Source organism: Leptodactylus fuscus, chromosome 8, assembly GCF_031893055.1.
Source record: "Leptodactylus fuscus isolate aLepFus1 chromosome 8, aLepFus1.hap2, whole genome shotgun sequence".
Lineage (NCBI taxonomy): Eukaryota > Metazoa > Chordata > Amphibia > Anura > Leptodactylidae > Leptodactylus > Leptodactylus fuscus.
In genome coordinates, this window is record NC_134272.1 from 17,959,657 (window position 1) to 17,974,645 (window position 14,989).

At 44.5% G+C, this 14,989-nt stretch overlaps 1 protein-coding gene across 1 annotated transcript; it reads left to right on the top strand.

The window, feature by feature from the left end:
* Window positions 1-13,315: 13,315 nt before the first annotated feature.
* ANTKMT (adenine nucleotide translocase lysine methyltransferase) lies at window positions 13,316-14,730 on the top strand. The gene is made up of 5 exons (XM_075285911.1): window positions 13,316-13,480; window positions 13,605-13,709; window positions 13,793-13,933; window positions 14,079-14,129; window positions 14,221-14,730. Exons 1-5 carry the CDS (start codon window positions 13,316-13,318, stop codon window positions 14,407-14,409), a joined length of 651 nt encoding a protein of 216 aa, XP_075142012.1. The 3' UTR covers window positions 14,410-14,730.
* Window positions 14,731-14,989: the final 259 nt, after the last annotated feature.

The following is a 14,989-nucleotide window of genomic DNA, read 5'->3' on the forward strand; positions in this document are numbered from 1 at the left end:
CTGCAGGTAGCCCACATTCTCCTGGACCTGACCATGGGTCCTACAACCATTTGCTCCTGTTTTTTCGTGGTCTCATCCGCCTCTGTCCTCCCCCCTCCGCTCCCCCCCCCCCTGTCTAAGGGAAGCAGTGGCTGCCGACAGCTGGATGAAGACCATGGTTCCCAACGCATAGTGACAAATTCTTAGCATTCACTGCTACTTAACAACCTCAGAGGACTCGGAGCCCATTATCCCAACAGCCCCGTACATGGCTCCTTCATTAAGACATATTACATCTTTCCGAGGTTTCACCCTCCACCTGCTGCCATCTCAGCCACCCAATTATACAGGAGAAGGAGCAGGCGGTGGCAGTGTGCCAGATGTGCCGAAGGAGGAGGAGCAAACACATAAACATGTATGTACACAATACACACGTATACGGTGCGTTATCAATACTCCGGGCTATGTGGTGTCACCTATCAGGAGCCTCAGAGTCAGTTCCCTTGGGAACTCGGTCAATCGGATAGGCCATCAATATTAGATTTGCAAAGGCCCAAAAGCCAGCACCTCCACAGATCAGCTGTTCAGGTAATGTGTACATGTCAGAGCAGTGCTGCTCACTCACCATACAATTTATAGTGGTGAGTTTTGGTACTGTAGCGCTGCCCCCACTGAAGTCTATGGGAGCTGTACCGACCTGGTACAGCTGATCTGCGGTTGTCCCAGGTGTAAGACCACCACAAATCTAATATTGATGAACTATCCTAAGGCTGAGTTCACACGGAGTTTTTTGGTCAGGAATTTGAGGCGGAATGCGCCTCAAAATCCTGACCAAAAAAAACAGCTCCCATTGAAATCAATGGGAGCCGGTCATTTCTTTTCCTGCAAGCGGTCTGTTCAGGCTCCTGGAAAAAAGAAGCGACATGCTCGTTCTTCTGGTGGATGCCGCGGCCGGTTCAGCCTCGGACGTCCGCCTGAAGACACTCCCTCCCAACTAGGCCCATTCATTTGGGCCTAATCAAGAGCAGAATGCCGCAACTGGATGCCGGGGCACTGTTAAGAAATCTCAGGTTTTTTTGGTATACAAATGAGTTCTCTCGCAGCACTGGGGGCGTCCCCAATGCTGTGAGAGAACTCACCAGCGCCGCCTCCATCACAAGCCAGCCCAGTCACAGGCCTCAGTGGTAACCCAACATCATGATGTGAACCCTAAAAAAATTCAGGTTCAGTCCAATCCAACAATTTTGTAAAATTGACACCAAAGCCAACTCATTACGAATTGCTTCACCCATCTCTGGTCACAACCCATGGACAGGTGTGGTGTGTTTTCAAGAAGGCTGCCATGTTTCTGGACAAACCCTTAAAAGGATTCTACCATTAAAATCTAATTTTTTGTCGATCACACGTAGGAATAGCCTTAAGAAAAGCTATTCTTCTCTTACCTTTAGATGTCTTCTCTGCGCCGCCGTTCGATAGAAATCCCAGTTTTCGTCGGTATGCAAATGAGTTCCCTCACAGAACTGGGGGCGTCTCCAATGCTACAAGAGAACTCTCCAGCGCCGCCTCCATCTTCTTCAGGAACGGCCTCTCTGCGCATCTTCTTCCAGAGCTGAGTTCAATCTTCTAGATCTCGGGCAGAGCAGACTGCGCATGCCCACGGCCACAAGAAAATGGCTGCTTACCCTTACTGTCCGAGGACTAGAAGATTGAAACCCAGCTTCGGAAGAAGACGCGCAGAGAGGCCATTCCTGAAGGAAATGGAGGTGGCGCTGGAGAGTTCTCTCGCAGCATTGGGGACACCCCCAGTGCTGTGAGAGAACTCATTTGCATACCGAAGAAAACCGAGATTTCTATCGAACGGGGGCGCGAAGAAGACATCTAAAGGTAGGAGAAGAATAGTCTTTCTTAAGGCTATACCTATGTAGTATCGAGAAAAAAAGCATTTTAACGCAGGTGTGAAAGAACCGTAAGGGCCTGTACAGATGGCGGAAATAAAGCGGAATTGAGGCAGACTTCATTTTCCGGTTCTCTGGCTTTTTACCATTCATTGGGGCTGGTCTGCAGAGACGGAAACACAGTGAAATAGGACATAGGCTAAACAGCACAAGTATCATAGTAAGACTACGTTCACACTATGTTGGAGTATTCGGAACAGATCCATCAGAAGTTGACGGCCAAAAATGCCGTAGACATTTCTATTATACTATAGTGAATTTATTGGCATACATTCAGGAGATAGATCGCCATCTTCACTGTATCCTCCCAGCATGTCAGTGGTTAAAATTCCTGCTTGTCGCCACCATCAGACGCCAGCTGAAGTATTAAAGGTGTTAGACTGTATCTTATAACCCATAAGGTCCACACAGCTGGCAGGGGGTCTGACATTACACCCTGTGACTACTGCTGCAGACAGACAGATGTGCCATGCAGGGGATTATGGGTAAGGCAGCCTATAAAACTATAGTAACCCCGTCATCCTCAGGTCTGGGCGTTTTATGGCACAGAGGTAATGTTGCCCCTGCCTCGCAGCTGCCTTGTCTTTGAGGTACCCGTCCTCAGATCCTTGCACCTGTCGACTGGAAGCCCTTAGTCCTAGAGGTAGATAGATGGCGGCCATGTTGCACCTGTTTAGGCCTCCATCCAGATGTGTGAGAAAGAAGCGAAGCGCTGCCATCGGAATAAGAGGAGAGGGGCTTAGGATGTAGCCAGGCACTTGTGCCCCTCACCCCATCACTGTCTGTCTCATACCCCCTCCTCTCCTCTCAGGACCACCTTTGTCTCCGCTCATAACTTTCCCACAGCCCCGGACTCTGTATGAGAATGGCTTTCATTAGTGCAGGAATCCTGGCCGAAAAAGAGACCAGCGGGGGACGCCGGCCATGTGCCCACTCACTGCATTACATTATTACATACTACATATATACAGATCGTATACATTACATACTACATATATACGGATCGTATACATTACATACTACATATATACAGATCGTATACATTACATACTACATATATACGGATCGTATACATTACATACTACATATATACAGATCGTATACATTACATACTACATATATACGGATCGTATACATTACATACTACATATTAAACTACTATACCTTACTACACATATATATATATATATATATATATATATATATATATATATATTACATGGTACATATATACTGCCATAAATGACATATTACAGAGATACATTATATATACGGTAATACCTATATACATTACAAACTACAAATATACATTACATACTCTATAAATGTACGTTACATCCTAATATACTGTATATTGTTCATATACATTACATACTACATACAGTCCTATGAAAAAGTTTGGGCACCCCTATTAATCTTAATCATTTTTAGTTCTAAATATTTTGGTATTTGCAACAGCCATTTCAGTTTGATATATCTAATAACTGATGGACACAGTAATATTTCAGGATTGAAATGAGGTTTATTGTACTAACAGAAAATGCGCAATATGCATTAAACCAAAATTTGACTGGTGCAAAAGTATGGGCACCTCAACAGAAAAGTGACATTAATATTTAGTACATCCTCCTTTTGTAAAGATAACAGCCTCTAGTCGCTTCCTGTAGCTTTTAATCAGTTCCTGGATCCTGGATGAAGGTATTTTGGACCATTCCTCTTTACAAAACAATTCAAGTTCAGTTAAGTTAGATGGTCGCCGAGCATGGACAGCCCGCTTCAGATCATCCCACAGATGTTCAATGATATTCAGGTCTGGGGACTGGGATGGCCATTCCAGAACATTGTAATTGTTCCTCTGCATGAATTCCTGAGTCGATTTGGAGCGGTGTTTTGGATCATTGTCTTGCTGAAATATCCATCCCCGGGGTAACTTCAACTTCGTCACTGATTCTTGAACATTATTCTGAAGAATCTGCTGATACTGAGTGGAATCCATGCGACCCTCAACTTTAACAAGATTCCCGGTGCCGGCATTGGCCACACAGCCCCAAAGCATGATGGAACCTCCACCAAATTTTACAGTGGGTAGCATGTGTTTTTCTTGTAATGCTGTTTTTTTTGGACGCCATGCATAACGCCTTTTTGTATGACCAAACAACTCAATCTTTGTTTCATCAGTCCACAGGAACTTCTTCCAAAATGAAGCTGGCTTGTCCAAATGTGCTTCTGCATACCTCAGGCGACTCTGTTTGTGGCGTGCTTGCAGAAACGGCTTCTTTCTCATCACTCTCCCATACAGCTTCTCCTTGTGCAAAGTGCGCTGTATAGTTGACCGATGCACAGTGACACCATCTGCAGCAAGATGATGCTGCAGCTCTTTGGAGGTGGTCTGTGGATTGTCCTTGACTGTTCTCACCATTCTTCTTCTCTGCCTTTCTGATATTTTTCTTGGCCTGCCACTTCTGGACTTAACAAGAACTGTCCCTGTGGTCTTCCATTTCCTTACTATGTTCCTCACAGTGGAAACTGACAAGTTAAATCTCTGAGACAACTTTTTGTATCCTTCCCCTGAACAACTATGTTGGACAATCTTTGTTTTCAGATCATTTGAGAGTTGTTTTGAGTAGCCCATGATGCCGCTCTTCAGAGGAGATTCAAATAGGAGAACAACTTGCAATTGGCCACCTTAAATACCTTTTCTCATGATTGGATACATCTGGCTATGAAATTCAAAGCTCAGTGAGGTTACAAAACCAATTTTGTGCTTCAGTAAGTCAGTAAAAAGTAGTTAGGAGTATTCAAATCAATAAAATGATAAGGGTGCCCATACTTTTGCACCAGTCAAATTTTGGTTTAATGCATATTGCACATTTTCTGTTAGTACAATAAACCTCATTTCAATCCTGAAATATTACTGTGTCCATCAGTTATTAGATATATCAAACTGAAATGGCTGCTGCAAACACCAAAATATTTAGAACTAAAAATGATTAAGATTAATAGGGGTGCCCAAACTTTTTCATAGGACTGTATATATTGATTGTATACAATACATTCTACATATATACTGCTCATATACCTCGCACAATATATATATATATATATATACACTACATTACATACATCATAGCTCTGTTATTTGACTATTGCAGCAGATCTGAGGCCTCTCTGTTCTGTAGTACTTGCAGTCAGCTCACAGAAGCCATCACTCAGCTTTCTTAGATACCTGAATGGCACCTCTGCCTAGTTATATCATCCTGTACTTACATATCACTATTTACCTCACATCTACGTCGAAGTCTCCATTGCAGATTCCGCCATAAATTCAATGGAGAGAACAGTCCTGCAAGGAGGACATTTCTCTTTGCCGGTTTTATACCAGGATTCTAGTCTATAGGATTTGCCAGTGTCCATGGGTAAGCGTTGTTGTAGTGGTCAGGCTCGCTCTTGTTCGCGTTCCCCGATGGAACCAAAAGACGGAGAGCCCGACGCTAATGTGACCCTTGTCTAAGCGTGAGATTCAGGAGACTGGGAATCAGGGGATCTGTTTCCCAGTCATCACCCAGCTTTCCTGGGATATTTAATGGAAAATACTCTTTATCAGGGCTGAGCTCAATAATATGGCAGGGAGGTGAGGGGTCAGGACAGCCGGACATGGCTGCTGAGCCTGCAGGTAATGTCAGACATGTCCTCACTTGTCCAGCTGGACAGATGGGTATGCAGAGTATACAGTCAGAGATGTTAATATCCCGGCTGTGGTGAACTCTCTGCTCTTGAGGTTAACCTGACATCATAGATCCTACAAGCAGCACTTTTCTCTTTGCACGTTTTGTGCGGACACCGAGCGGAAGCCACATGGACCCCATTATCGTCTATGGGGTCCGTGTGGTTCCCTGAAGGTAACCGCTTTTTAATGCATATAGGGGGTCGACAAGCGGACTCCTCAAATGTGGACCAGGCCTTATTTAGAATATTCATCCATAATTTATACACATATTGATATTTTTGGGAAAATCAACACCTACCGCGAGAAAATGGCTTTGCCCTGATCCCGGTCTGCCTAGTGAGGCTCTTCAGGTTTCCAATTTCAGGTGACCTCCGTATCCTTGTATTAATGTCCCAATAACAATAAGCAAAAAACATTCCATGGTTGCGATGCAAACCTATGTGTCTCCATGGCAACAGACGGCAAACAAACTTCATATAGTAGAACCCTACAGTTGTGTGGTCAGACAGTTTCTTCAGTCTGTTCCCTACATTTAGTAAAAGTAAATGACAAATAAAAGGGAATAGGGCTGCAGGGTCAGACGACGCATTGTATGCATATTGTCTGTTACCATGGAGACACATACCCCGCGCAGGATCTGTGGAAGCAATATACATTGGTACTTTCTTCTAAAAACAGCACCACATCTGCCCAAAGGTTGTGTGTGGTACTGCAGGTCATCTCCATTCACATAAATGGAACTGAGCTTCAATACCAGACACAACTTGCGATGACTGAACATCATGAGGCCTGTTTCACAAATGTTTGCTACATTCACCCATCTAAACTGGAAGTGAGGCCTGAGGGAAAAGCAGAAAAATAAAAAAAACACTACACTTGATACTTATGGCATTGACCTGATGAGGCCCAGTCACAGGCCTCAGTGGTAACCCAACACCATGGATGTGAACCCTAAAAAAAATTCAGGTTCGATCCAATCCAACAATTTTGTAAAATTGACACCAAAGCCAACTCATTACGAATTGCTTCACCCATCTCTGGTCACAACCCATGGACAGGTGTGGTGTGTTTTCAAGAAGGCTGCCATGTTTCTGGACAAACCCTTAAAGGGATTTTACCATTTTCTTTGTCGATCACACGTAAGAATAGCCTTAAGAAAGGCTATTCTTCTCCTACCTTTAGATGTCTTCTCCGCGCCAGTTTTCGTCGGTTCTCTCGCAGAACTTGGGGCGTCCCCAATGCTGTGAGAGAACTCTCCAGTGCCGCCTCCATCTTCTTCAGGAACGGCCTCTCTGCGCGTCTTCTTCCGGAGCTGGGTTCAAACTTCTAGGCCTTGGGCAGAGCCGACCGCACATGCCCGCCGGCCACAAGAAAATGGCCGTTTACTTACTGTGATCTATGATCCTGATAAAGTAGCCATCATCTTTAAGGACGTTCTGAGGGAAGAGAAGGACCATTCATGTATTGGCTTGTGGATCCCTCATTTGATGACAGAAGAAGCCATGTATATTGACTAAATCAGCAGGAACATGGTAGCATGTAGTAACACAATTTTCCATCTGCACCATATAAATTCTTCCCTTGAAATCAAAATGGCTTCCTCTGTGCTGTCACCATGAAGGCCTCGCTCACAGACATCTGTAGCATGAATTCATCAATCCCATTTCCCTTGAAGTGTTGCTTTTATTTAGTATTTCACACTTGCACTGATCCCAGGGGGTAACGTCGGCCCTAAAATGGCCGCCTGGCCGGAGATGCTGAGCCATCTGCAGGTGACAAGTCCCAACGCATCCTCCGCTCATCCCTCAGGTTACACAACTCGACCCATTGTCCCTAAATCCCTCCATTGTGCCTGGTTCCATTCCGCTAGGAAGGGGCTTTAAGTAAAGAATTGCTAATTGAGCGACTATTTTGATAACTCCAGTTTTTCGGGGATTATCAGAACCAATTACTGCCCGGATGACAAAAAAGGAACGGAAGACGACACGAGACTGCGTTTAACAACATGCCCTGGTGTAAATCCATGGACAATATGAAATAACTTCACAAATACTTTACCAAATTATATGCCTTATACTCCATTCACTGCCAAAGCTGCAGCTAAAATCCTACTGGTCTCTTGCTAATAGAGAATGCCTTGCGGGAGCTGTGGTGACGGATAGCTGTAAAGTCCAATATGTCTGACCATTGCATGGAGAGAAATCACAACAGGGGGGGGGGGATTCATTTTTGTTTTATGCTAATTTTTGGTGTAAAATATCTACAAATCAGCAATTTGCAACTAATACAGTGGCCTGATTGTCACCGGGGGCAAGGACGCCATGTGTATGTGATGTATTCATGTTGAGGTAGTCACGTGTTACACGCATGCACCACTGGTATAGGGGGCATAAAGGCTCCCGTACAAGACACCGGTCTTTATGAATTTTCCCCCAATCTGTTTCCAATGGCAAATGTCAGGATTGTGAATGCAGATCTGGATGTGAATGGAGGATAAGTTATTATTCAAATCAGCTTCTTAAAACATTAGAAAAATATATAGCCTGTTTTCTTCCAGCAACAGCGCCACTCTTGTCCTTGGGTGGTGTCTGGTATTGCAACTCATACTAATTAATCTTAGATGACCACCCGTATTCTTCTAAACCTGCCATCTAATTTAAAAAAAATAAATAAAAAAAATTCAAAATAAATAAGAAAAATAAAATTAAAATAAAATTTAAAAATGTAAAAAAAATATATATTTCCCCCCATTTTTTATAATATATATGGTTATAGTCTAGGCCATTATATTAAATTTTGGAGTGAAATCTTTCTCTATTTGGGTTGTGCACAGTGTGGTGCACAGTGACACCTCCTGGCAGTGCAGGGTAATGTAGGAACATTTGGCTAACTCTATAATCTAAAGCAGGAATCCATTAGTTCAGATCAATAAAAGCTTCCCTATAAAGCGCAGAGGTCTGTTCCTGATTTGGGGCAGTACTAGCTTCTTCCCATACCCCCAGAATATGACGGATAGGGCAGCTGGGATTGTTTAATATGCAGAAAGGAAGACCCCTCACAAAGCTGGGCTGTCTTACGAAAAACACTTTGATATTTGCAAAGGAAAAAAAATAATGAATACGTTCATACTTGTAATGTGGAGCACATGGGAGCGGGGGGGGGGGGGGGGGGGGTGAGAAATGTCCCGGCTGGAGGTTCACATACATCTCAGATGAGGCTCCATTAGAAACCCCAAAAGAAAAAGTCCTACAAATGTGATGTTTTTATCCTGCAATGTCAGGACAATAGTTCCGGACATCTGATAGACCCCATTAGAGTTAATGGGGTAACCTTGGAATCTTTAGACAGACCGTTTTCCCATTTTTCTGATCCTGGGACCAGAACTTCTAGAAGTATGGAGACAAGTACACAGATGTGAATGCCCCTTACGTAATTTTTGCAACTATAACTTTTAGAGGTAAGAAACAGGGATGGGGGATGAGGAGCCCCCACTAGCACGCCCATATTCACTAACACTGCCTCCATTGCTTTCCGTGATTGCCTGTTCTTGGATGTAACTAATGGTGGGGTGTTCATTGCTCATTATGTTAGGATATCCCATAATAGTCTTCCTTGGTAAACATGTCCCCAAATATCGACCCTGTGGAACCAGATCCACCGCGGATTTGCACGATGATCGGCCTCATATACAATAGAGCATATCAGACGTGAGCCCCGCACCTCAGTTTCCATGCCAAGACACTTCTCTTCTCTATTCAGCACCCTGGAAGAAAAAACGTTCGTCCCTTCTTCCAACGGAAAATAGGAGGCAGATCCCATTTGATTTTTGGAGCAGATCTGGTGGCAGAATCCACCTATAGATACGCCCATGAGCAATGCTTGTTAGAGCACCTGCCTTTTATGCATTTCATAGTATTTTTAATACAATTACGTGACATCACTTACATACCGCATTAAACGTCTTTTCCTCTGCGATCAAAACATAAAATATATGTGCCATGTCTATAGGTGCCCTACCAAGTACTGTGAGTCATTGGCAGACATATCTCACCTGACAGACAAGACACATTGATATAAGGTAAAAACTGGTGCGTCACAGCCCACTCGCTATAGCAGAATAAAGGCCCGCATCCGCCATGTTGTAATAAATCTGTCAGTATCCTATTGAGTTCTGTCAGTCATTGGTAGATATATCTCAACAAGATGGCAATGACTATCACGCAGCTGTATCAGGTAGAAACCTCAAACCCCAATTATTTATTTATTATGCTTACTTATATAGCGCCATCATATCCCGCAGCGCTTTACAGACATTGATAGTCACTGTCCCATATAGGGCTCACAATCTACATTCCCTATCAGTATGTCTTTGGTGTGTGGGAGGAAGCCGGAGTACCTGGAGGAAACCCATGCAAACACAGGGAGAACATACAATCTCCTTGCAGATGTTGCCCTTGGCAGGATTTGAACCTAGGACTCCAGTGCTGCAAGGCTGCAGTGCTAACCACTGAGCCACCGAACCCCAATGACTATAGAAGAATAAAGGGTTACATCCACCATGTTGTAACGCTAAATTTGTGCCTCACCACATCATGGGTGAGTTATTGACATATTTCACCTGAGAGATGCCCAAGATGGCGATGACTACCACACATTCATTCGAGAGAAAAACTGATGCCGTGTAACCCACTGACTACAGACAAATAAAGGGCCATATCCACCATGTTGTAACACTAAATCTGTAGGTGCCATACCCCTAAGTGCCCAAGTCGTTGGTAGACATATTTCACCTGACAGATGCCCAAGATGGCAATGACTGCCACACACTGATGTGAGGTAGAAACTGGTGCCTGGGAGCCCAGAGGTTATAGAAGAATAAAGGGCTAGAACATCCACCATCTTGTAATGTAGCAGTATATACGGCAGTAAAAATGACACCATATTTTTTCAATAAATCAGGGCATCTACATTTTCTGAATATCAAAGTATTTTTAATGCAAAGGAAAAGACGTTTAATGCGTCGACGTGCCGTGCGTGTTTTTCACAGACGCTATTATTAGACTAAACGGACAGAGCTGCAAAAATGGACAGGAAGAGGATCTGCTCCATGTTCTATGGCTCGATTCCCACATGGATCCGTAAATAACTAGAGATGTGTATATGGGGCCAGAGCCAATACACCATAATAATGGCTAGGGTATGGACCAAAACTATCCGCCATGTTGTAACACTTACAATAACAACAATTTTGGCAAAAAATAAGGTAGATGTGACCAATGAGATAAAATGGACAATATCAGCTGACGCAGTAGTCAGCCATATACGTTACATGGCAAAAGACTCATATGTAATATGTCCGTCAATTTATTCCTTCCCCCATACACGAAATTGCACAATTACAAAATTCGCTCCTCATGGCGCACCTACACCAGCAGCCAATACACTATAATATTGTGCGATTATTGATGATATGAGGGACATATTATATAGAAGGCTAACACTACTACTAATAAAATAAGATGGGGTGTAAACATATGGAATACATTTTGGGTGTTCTAAGATTCTGGTTTCTATGCTGACTACTGAATTGCAGCTACTAGAGATACAAATACAGCCATGTTCACACTTATAGCACAGATTTCTACTCCACAATGTTACAAATTGACCTACGTGGAACTGAAGACGTCAGACGATTTCCCGGCCGGTCAGAATTTGAGTGTGCACACTTCCGGTTCTTCGAGCTCGTGTACGAGGGGGTGAGACGCTCTCTAGTTGCTATGGTGATGACAATAGGGGATTGATAAGGGGCAGAAGGAGAGACAGAGGGATGCGCGGGGGGTTATGGGAAGGTTTGGGCGGGAATCGGGTAGTGATGGATAGAATGACCACGTGACCTCTAGTGTGCGGACTGAGGGGAGACTTGGAGGCCATTGCTGCACCCTTATGATATGTCACTGTGTATAGTAGAGGCATGGAGGACAAGAGCGATGGAATAAAAAGCTGAAAGCTTTCCCTGCAGTCCTATGTAACACCACAGACCGCACAGTGATGAGTATAATGTAGTAGATGTCACCTGCAGTCCTATGTAACACCACAGACAGCACAGTGATGAGTATAATGTAGTAGATGTCACCTGCAGTCCTATGTAACACCACAGACAGCACAGTGATGAGTATAATGTAGTAGATGTCACCCCAGACATAATACAGTGATAAGACTGAGAAGAGACAATATAGCATACCGCCAACAAATTTAGTTCCGCCCACTTTTATGTTGACTCCGCCCATTCTCATTCATTTTCCATGTGCCCCTACACAGTATAATCCTCCTACAGTCACCTATACATTATATGCCCCCACATTATAACTAGAGATGAGCGAGTACTGTTGGGATCAGCCGATCCGAACAGCACGCTCTCATAGAAATGAATGGACGTAGCCGGCACACGGGGGGGTTAAGCGGCCGGCCGCCATCAAAGTGGAAGTACCAGGTGCATCCATTCATTTCTATGGAGCGTGCTGTTGGGATCTGATCCCAACAGTACTCACTCATCTCTAATTATAATGTCTCCTCCAACTGCCCCACAGTATTAAGCCCCTCTCCTGGTGCCCCAGTTTAAACTGGTGGAAACTAGAGGGGACATGAAACGAGATAGTTGGAAGGGGACAATAAATTAATGACAGCTGAAGTGGGACATTAAACTGGGGGCAACTAGAGGGGGACATTAAACTCAGGCAGCTGTAAGGGGACATTAAACCGTAGGGGTAGCTGGAGGGTGACATTAAACTGGGGGCAGACAGGTCCCCCTCCAGCTACTCTCACAGTTTAATGTCCCCTTCCAGTTGTCCCCAGTTTAATGTCTCCCTTAATATGCCCCCAGTTTAAGTGCCTCCTTTCATCTACTCCCAGTTTCATCTCCCCTTCCATCTTTCCCCAAGTTTCATATCCCCTTCATCTGCCCCAGTATCATCTCCCCTCTATCTCTCTCCCACTTTCATATCCCCCTCCATTTGCCCCCAGTTTCATGCTCCCCTGTGTCTGCTCCCAGTTTCATTTTCCCCCTCATCTGTGCCCCCAGTTTCATGTCCCCCCTCATCTCTGCCCCCAGTATAACGTTCCCTTTCCATCTCTGCTCCAGTATAATGTTGTCCCTCCATCTCTGCCCCCAGTATAATGCTCCCCTTCCATCTCTGCCCCTAGGTCACAGTTTAACATAAAAACACCGATACTCACCTTTCCTGGATCCCCTGTCTGCAGTCTCACTCTGTTATGGAAAGCTGCAGGCAAGTTTGAGTGACGTCATCACATCGCCCGGAGCACAACGGTGAAGCAGGAATTGTGATGACAGCTCCTGCTTCCTCCAACACTGTATTCAACTCATCTGCATCCTCCAAACGCAGATGAGTCAACACCGGGACTGCGAGACATGACCCTGAATCCGGGAATGTCACACAGAATCCAGGATGTTTGGGACGTATGAATATAGTAGATGTCACTGGCAGTCCTATGTAACACCACAGATAACACAGTGATAACTCTCAGAGTTCAGATAATGTAGTAGATGTCACCTGCAGTCCTATGTAACAACACAGATGACACCTGCAGTCCCATGTAACAGATAAGTAATACTAATAGGCGCTTTTCCTTTTCAGACATGGATGATGATGATGTTGCCCAGGACATGGTGTCGGGGCTGGAGGGGAAACGTTTGGGAGGTTGGGGGCTTTTGCAGATAGCAGGCTGCACAGGACTAGCGGCCTACTCGGTCTGGGCACTGGTGCTGATGCCTGGTTTCCGAAAAGTGCCACTAAAATTGCAGGTAATGTCTTATAACACAGAAACTATCACTTTGGGCTGAATGATGTGATGAGCTTCAGTGATTTGACAGGTCGGCCATTCCAGCCCTGAATGTGTGATGACGTCTTTTCCTCTCTCGTGCCCAGGTGCCCTACATGCCAGCCAGTGCCAAGCAAGTGGATAATGTCATGACGCTGCTGAAAGGGCGGGCAGGAAAGATGGTGGACCTGGGCTCCGGGGATGGCAGAATTGTGAGATATTCACTTATTCACATAGGCTACATAGCGTTACACTGATGTTGCCGCCATGTTTAGTGATACCAATTACCCCGCAGGTGCTGGAGGCTGCCAGGAGGGGTTTCCAGCCTGCCATGGGGTACGAGCTGAACCCATGGCTGGTGCGCCTGTCTTATTTCTACGCCTGGAGGTCTGGATTTCACCACAGAGTCAGATACTTACGCGAGGACCTGTGGAAGGTAATGCTACCCCCTCCCTTTTTCCCGGCATGGTGCGTAGTCGTAGTCAGGTACAATGGCCGATCCATGGCTGACCAGTAATCCAGATTATTTCATATTCTTCCATCTACTATATATGTAATAATACGGTGTCTTCCATGCCCAGGTGAAGCTTCATGACTGTGACAACATCTCCATATTTTTGGCGCCCAGCGTGGTAAGTGTTGCTGTTGCCCACCACGTACGAGTAGGCTCCGCCTTCTTTATTGGTATTATGTCATTATACTTTATGGTAATTTTGTTCACAGCTCGAGTTGCTGGAAAGCAAGATGCTGTCAGAGCTGCCTAGTGATGCCCGGGTGGTGACCGGGCGTTTTCCTCTACCCACATGGGTGCCCAGTGACATCATCGGAGAAGGCGTAGACAGAGCCTGGGCCTATGATATCAGGACTGTACGACAAACCGTGAAGAACAAAGAGCGGGGCACTGAGGTGTGACCATGGGAGACAACGGGGCTGAACCAGTAAGCACTCGCTATGGGTGTAGTGATTATTGTCAATGGAAACCGTCAGCAAGACTGTGAACAGACCACACCCCCTAACATCTGATGAGCTCCTATATATTCTCATATTACTGTACAGTGCCTGGTATATAGTCATCTAATCACTACAGTAAACTCTATACAGATACTGTACAGGCAGAGGATACTGGGAGATTTCAGCTCTGAAGCTGCAGAATAGTGAATGCAGCTCTGGAGAATAATACTGTCCATAATAGATTTTATGAAATGTAAAGTAATATATCTCTTTTTTAAACATTTTATTGGTATTTATGTACTTTTGTTTTTATTTTTCTAATTATAATTTTTTTTTTAATTCACTCGAGAATTTTTGTAATATTTCATGCCATCAATAAAAAATTCTCAGCAAGTTTTGGCAAATTTTCACCCGTATTTGCTTTTTTTTCTGCTTTCCTTAATTCATTTAGAAGGTTTTATATGGATCCACGTTGTACAGGATCAGAAAAACAGAAACAGCGCCATCTCTATCCACAGGTGGTGTGTGGTATGACAGCACA

Excerpts from the sequence above, each read along its gene's own strand:
- ANTKMT (XM_075285911.1), top strand. The coding sequence starts at position 13,316 with ATGGATGATGATGATGTTGCCCAGGACATGGTGTCGGGGCTGGAGGGG. Across the intron at positions 13,481-13,604 it reads AAGTGCCACTAAAATTGCAG|GTGCCCTACATGCCAGCCAG; the intron begins GTAATGTCTTAT and ends TCTCGTGCCCAG. Across the intron at positions 14,130-14,220 it reads TATTTTTGGCGCCCAGCGTG|CTCGAGTTGCTGGAAAGCAA; the intron begins GTAAGTGTTGCT and ends TTTTGTTCACAG.